Source organism: Oryzias latipes, chromosome 5 (genome assembly GCF_053564925.1).
Source record: "Oryzias latipes strain Hd-rR chromosome 5, Olatipes_Hd-rR_3.1".
NCBI lineage: Eukaryota > Metazoa > Chordata > Actinopteri > Beloniformes > Adrianichthyidae > Oryzias > Oryzias latipes.
The window spans coordinates 10,933,687-10,940,649 of record NC_136241.1 but is presented as its reverse complement, the minus strand read 5'-3'; the positions used below and the strand labels follow the sequence as shown (position 1 = coordinate 10,940,649).

The 6,963-nt window shown below is 35.6% G+C and overlaps 1 protein-coding gene across 1 annotated transcript in view; it reads left to right on the top strand.

The window, feature by feature from the left end:
• The window catches only part of syn2b (synapsin IIb), a 90,350-nt gene that overhangs the window by 76,187 nt on the left and 7,200 nt on the right, over window positions 1-6,963 (top strand). The window contains exons 6-11 of the mRNA XM_023954875.2: window positions 332-394; window positions 1,355-1,497; window positions 3,781-3,855; window positions 4,666-4,768; window positions 5,025-5,201; window positions 5,402-5,468. Coding sequence (XP_023810643.1) covers window positions 332-394; window positions 1,355-1,497; window positions 3,781-3,855; window positions 4,666-4,768; window positions 5,025-5,201; window positions 5,402-5,468 — 628 coding nt within the window. The remainder of the gene's footprint in view (window positions 1-331; window positions 395-1,354; window positions 1,498-3,780; window positions 3,856-4,665; window positions 4,769-5,024; window positions 5,202-5,401; window positions 5,469-6,963) is intronic.

Below are 6,963 nucleotides of genomic sequence, written 5' to 3'. Positions count from 1 at the left end.
TTACCGCAAAAGCTGTACTTTGCCTGTTATTGCAAGAAATATGGTGAAAATTGAACAAGCTGCAATTAAAGATTTATATTTAAAATTTAAAGTATGGATCTCAAAGTAAGTTTTTGCAACAAAACATTTTTTAACAATTTTAACACTTTTTTTTGTCGTCTTCAAAAACTGAAAAAAAAATCAGAAAAAATCTTGGACATAGTTTTATCATTTAATGAAAAATTCTGGCTCATTCTCATAGCTGATGTGGTTCCTTATGTTGTTACAACAGCTGTTCTCATCTTGTGAAGCTAATTGGAGACATTTTAACCTTTTTATTTTTTTTCCACAGATTACTACACCGGGTTTTCCAGTCGTGGTGAAAATTGGACATGCACACTCTGGAATGGGAAAGGTGATCTAATGTTTCCTTTTTTTTTTTTTTAAACCTTGCCTATTCATTGCTCAAATTGTGAGATACAGAAGGGTGTCTTCCATAGCAAAGTCCAAACTAATGAAAGAGCAAAATGATTCTTATGTAAAGGGACAAATTGCCGCTATTTTTTTGGGCCACTCAATGACATCTTCATCATTTAGCAAGCTGCCATTGGAAATCTATTTTTTATTTGTGCACAGATGTGGGTTTCTTTTACTATAAAAGAACTTTATTAAACATGTAAAACCACGTCACTGTGAAATTCCTTCCCCTATTCACATATAAAACATATGGCAGATATTGTATCCATAATATGAAGTTATTCTGTTGTTTTTTTCTATCTTTCATTCTCCTCTGACTTATTTTTTTTTCGCTCACTCTTTTGTTGTGCTGATATTGATTGGAGGGTGTTACGATATTTTCTGCCTGAAATTGCACTGAAGACTTTCTAAATTGATCCATTGCGCATCTTTCTCCAAGATGGCTCTGAAATTGTTATTGTATGTGTAATGGTGTAATGGATGGACTTGAAATTGTCCCAGAGAGGCCATTTTAGAGAGGAAAAAAGAAAAAAGGAAGGACACGGGCAAAAACACGTTGAAAAAACTACGGTAATACATATCCTTAATAGTTAAGCCTGGGTTCATCCAAATTTACAAATTTGCTGGCTAATAGTGATATTAAATCAGTTGCATGTCATCAGTCTTTTTGAATGTTGATATGCTTAAAATAAAAGTTCTGAAGCTGGTCTGCTGACCATGGAGATTTTTCCACAGTGTTTAAAGGATTTGTACCACAGCAAAGAAAATTAAGCTTAAGAAATTAAATCTTTGCTCTTACAGGTAAATAGATCAAACTAAACAATGAAAAACAATGAATGAACGTTACCTTAGTCATTTATACATAAACCATTTTCTATTTTATGTTGTTTTGCTGTAGGTCAAGGTGGATAATATTAGTGACTTTCAGGACATTGCAAGTGTGGTGGCCATCACTCAGACTTACTGTACCACAGAGCCATTCATAGATGCCAAGTATGACATCCGAGTCCAGAAAATCGGTGCTGATTACAAAGCTTATATGTAAGTATGTTTTATTGTTTTAAAAACAACGTTTTTGCATTTTGTTGATCAAAGGAATTCTATTAATTGTAAGAGAAAGGGGGTCCAACATACGGTAATTTGTCTTTTTAAGGTATGGGATTCCACAGTTGATTTATACAGTATTTTCAAGAAATGTGAACCAAAGGGTAAAACCAACAATCACTATTTTTTAAAAATGCTCCTTTTCAGCAACTCTCCACTTTTCCAACATCTCCAAAAATTATAATTTCTTTCAGATGTTTAAAGAAATTCTTTAGAGCTCCTGGTGTGAGGAAATCCTTGACTGGGAAAAGAGCAAAGCAGGTCACAGTGGGACACTTAGTAATATAGACTACAATAGTTGTTAGAGGGTCAAGATTTTTATGAAGTGTGTTTTTAGCTGTGAGAGCTTGTTGTGTTTTGCTCCAAATGTTATTTTTACCATACAACAGTGCATGCTACTTTTTACATTCACATGTGCAGCTTTGGTTGCAACACTTCACAAAGAGACGTTCGAATACAAATTTATCATTAGGCTAAATTAGTCACAAACTTCCGTCTTAAATCGGATGCATTACGAGTCTGCTAAAAATACTGGTAAGTTTCACACAGCCACTACATACATTTTCAACGTGTGAAATTTTGGTCTTTCGTGATGCATGATTTACGTCATTCATAAATGTTTTTTTTGCGTTCGTCATTCAAATTTAAGAAGATGAGGGTTTCAGCCGATGCATCTTCACATGAATTCGGCAAATTACGCAGTTTACGCGTATTTCACGTAGTTTATACGCAGTTATTACGTAAGGGTTAATGGCCAACGAAGTGTGCTTTACCAGAAATTAACGCACAACGGGGAAGCCTGAAGCGTCGGACGCGAAGCGGAGCTGATAAGGAATACTTTTAAGGCCATTAACCCGCTTATACCATGGTCACTTATAAAAACAAATAAATTCAACCAGTTTTTAGTACTTTATTCTTGTTATTTTTTCGGTTTGGATAGCTTTTTTCACAAAAAAACGACTATTTGTTTGGTGCGCGCTCTGACCTCCGATATCGACTGCAGCAGCAAAGGAAAGCGATATCTATGTTGATCGTCACGATGGGTTAAATAAAGCATCAATTCAGAGAGAAAGCTCTCTTCTTATCACTTGGTTTTGTCCAGATGATAAAGCTAAAGTTTGTTTTAAAGAGGCCAGCGCAGTGATATAGAACATTTAAGCTAGGTGACCGGAACTTCTTCTTTAGGCGTGCAATTATCACTGTGGTATATCACTTTAATGCAAACCCAGCAGCCAATCAGAATCGAGTATTCACCCGGACCATGGTATAAATAAGTCTTATGCAATTGTGCGTGAGTTTTGCGACATGTTTTCCATGACTTTTTTACGTATGTCCACGTGTGTCTAATGGACTTTTCTCCCATGTACCACTATAACTTTTATATTGCGTACACATACGCATATCTCACGCTAAAATTATGTAACTGACGCACAACTTACTAAGGAATTGCATATAAACAGTGCACGGTTCATGTTCTTTGTTCATTTACGTGTTCTTTGTGTAGTTTATTCGTACTTCTTCCATAGTTTAACATGGTTCATTCATGATACATCTGTGAAAATTTAACGTAAAGACTACAACTTTTCTCATTTTTCCCACAATTTTCATCTGTGCAATATGCGCAAAATGTACGTAGTGGCTGTGTGACATGGCCTTGAAAGTACATTGTGGGGATAAGTGTGCACCATTTCTTTTCTAGAGTCATTGTTGAAAGGTGATGTATAACCTAACTAAATGTAAGGTGGTTGGATGTTAGTGCCAAAGTACTGTCACAAAATGGTAACTTTGTTAAAGTGTGTGTCAGTAGGGGTGGGGTATCACCCCTGGAGAATTCACTTTGATTAAATGTAATGGAAAGAAAAAAAGATCAAGTATTTTTGTAGAATAAATGTGGTTATAATAATGATGGTGTATGTTAGTGAAAGCTTGGATATCTTAAAAACTGCATGATGATGAATTTTCAACAGCTGACATGTTATGTAGCTGTAGTCTAATTATTTAGCTTGTCAAAGGAAAAAGGATATAAAAGCTGAACTTCATGTGAACTTACTTATCTGCTAATGTTTACTACTCTGCCCATCATCTGACTAAAACAAGTATTGACTGAAACCCCAATCTTAATTTAACGGTTGTCCTCATAAGTTTGCTTTGAATGTGCAGTCCTGAAGTGAAGGGCTGTGACTACAAAACTTTAACAAATAATTAGTTCTTCTCTTCCAGGCGAACATCCATCTCTGGTAATTGGAAAAGCAACACCGGATCTGCCATGTTGGAACAAGTAGCCATGACTGACAAGTAAGCAGTTCTTTCTACATCAGTGACGCCACAAACCTGATAAAACGTCCTACTGCAGTCCATCATGATGGATGCAGAGCAGACCACATGAGTTGAAACCAGGTCGCATTTGGAAGCCAACAGATTAAATGAATTTTCTTGACATTTTTGCTGGATGACTGCATGGTTTAGCTGTTGTGAGTCAATTATGACATGTTTTTGTGGATAGAAAAACAAGTCCAATTGTGAATTGGCATAAATAGAATATTCTGTGGAGAAACACATCACTCTGCCCATGCCTAGAGATGTGTTTTGAAAACAATGTTCATAGCATGATTTTGACTTAAAAAAAGTTAAAAAAAATTGAGAATGCATTGGAAAGAGGATCTCCTTTCTATTTGAAACTGGAGAAAAGCTGTAAAAAAAGCAACATAAATTTAACGTGGACTATAAATGTTTAATTTAGGTAAGAAGCAGATTGTTTTTTCTCTTACTTTAGGCAAGTATAGTATAAGTTAAATAAAAAGTTAAATAAAGTTAAGTAAAATAAGTTAAATAAAACAAAAATGTTTTGTTGCATAGTATAAGTATTAGGATCTATTTTGGTTTCACTGTGTGCAATCCAGTCAACCAACACATCCAGGGGCTGTAGAAGATCCTCAGTGAGATTAAAATAGTGGCTTTTACTCATTGTAAAATATTAGTAAGAGAAGAAATTTGCAATCTCTTTAAGGCATTCTGGGTGAAATAGAAGTGCAGTTTTTGTTTTTTCAAAGTACAACACCGACTTGAATTTGGTTCCTCAGACACTTATAGTTTTCTTTATGACAGGTATAAACTGTGGGTTGATACCTGTTCGGAGATCTTTGGAGGGTTGGATATCTGTGCTGTCAAAGCCATTTGTGGAAAGGATGGTAACGACTACATTACAGAGGTAAGTGCTCATCGAACTGTTCTCTTTGCTGATTCGGTGTCTTTGAGACCATCTTGCCCTCAGCTATTACCATTTCCACAAAAATGCTGTGCCTTTACACGTAATTTGTTAAAATGACAGCATAAAAGGAAAGGTTTGAGAGTTGATGGCCAAATCACGATCAGTCTACTTAGCAACTGTCATTAACAAAAATAATGTAGCTGAAAAGTTGTGCATTAAATGTCTAAGAGCTCATTGCTGGTGTCTTGCTGTCCAGGTCATAGGCTCATCTATGCAGCTGATTGGTGATCACCAGGCAGAAGACCGCCAGCTCATTTCAGAGGTAGTGTTGGCAAAGATGAACCAAGCTTTGGTTGCCAGGTCATCAAGTGCTTCCCGCTCGCCTGCTCGCTCCCCTCAAAGCCAGAAGCCAACAACCGTCCAGCCCCAGCAGGTGACACCTTCAACAATAGTACTTTTATTTAAGTGCTTTACGTCTCACTGTGTAATGGATGGAGGATAACACATTTAAATGTTTTATTGAAATACTATCTGCTTTTATAGACCTGAAGTAAAACATACAATCCTTCAGACTCAACGTTTGGCTGATTTTTCTGTTTTTGTTTGCTCTCTCATCTTTTCCCTGACTACCAGAGTGCTGCTCTAAAGGAAGGACTGGCAGATCCAAACAGAACCACAGGCCAGCGCACTCAGCCTCAAGGTTATCTGAACACTGTCCACAGTTAAAATGCTGCTTTTTTCTTGTAACTACCGGAATTAAAACTGCCATGAACGGGGGAAAAAACTCGCAGTTTTTTTTTTTGCTAGCCAAAAATAATTGTCCATGTATTTTCAGTTTTCTGAGGTCAGAATAGAAGTGACTGATAAATAACCAAAACATACAATAAAACACAAATTCAGAGTTTGCATCAGCTTTAACTACTAATTGGAGCAAACATTTTTAGCCTGCTGTTTTTTTATTATATTACAACTTCATCTAAACAAAAAAAGATATAGGACATAATCCTTGCTGTTCAATCTGCCTCAATCCATCCTTATTTGATTGTTGCCTCTCGGTCCTGAAACTCTTTGAGATTAAATTAAGGGTGGAACATAAAGGACAGGTCTTCCCCACTTTTAAGTATTGTTAATGACTAATTTATAATGAAATATGTCTCAATGAAATGTTTTCTTTTCATTAAGAACCAATTATAATTTCCCTTGGTAACCTATATAAAATATGTAAAGAAGTTTTTTTTCAGAAAACCTTTTCAAGCTGTCCTTAGATCACACTTTTTGAATAGAACAGGAGCTGGTCTGAAAGTTTCAATGCTCAGAACTTGCACTGACTGGGGTGAAGATAAAAAATCTCACATTTCAAAGAACTACAAATTAGTCCACTATACCATTATTCATCAATTTTGCATTGGCGCTTTTGGTAAAGCCTTAAGACAGAAATGGACATAGAAAAGCTCCCCACAAAATAACATTTTTCAGGTGAACCAATGTGATATTAAGGGGACAGCGGTATATATAAGCAAAGGACAATAGGTGTTCCAGAAGATTCTTTTGTACTTAAGATTTTTTTGTCGTGATGTTTGAAGAGATTGTAATTATAACAAAGTCCAATGCAAAAATACACATTTTTAGTGTTTATAATTTACAAGAATCAAGTTAACTATCTTAGCACAAACTTCAAGACAGAGATAAAATATCAACATACAAACAAACAGTTGCTAATAGGTAAATAGGTTATGTGGGAGGTACTACAGGGGTTCACTGTCTTCAACTATTAGCAAAAATCAGTGCAGTCAATCAGAATCAGAAAAAGACAAGACAACTGCACCAACCTAAATAGGTATAATGACCTAAATCATCAAGCCATAGTAGTGTTGAAGCGTTTGAAGCGCAGACTTCTTTGTTTGGCTTTCTTAGTTTGCATGGATAGAGTGAATTCTTGCTTCATGCATGGTGTTTAATCAAGTCAAGGAATGACTTTTGTGTAAAGTTTTGTGGAATTTGTTTGAGATTTTTATGTTCTATTGTGTCGATTGTGATAATTTCCATTGGGATTACAATTATTATAGAACTTATCATTTCAGCAGCCACAGTTTAAGAAAATGACACAATCTTTGTTGCATTGATAAAAACTCTCATAACTTTGTGTGTAGCTCATGATTTGTAAAGTAGTGTGGTTCTTGTCAGTTTAGATTGGT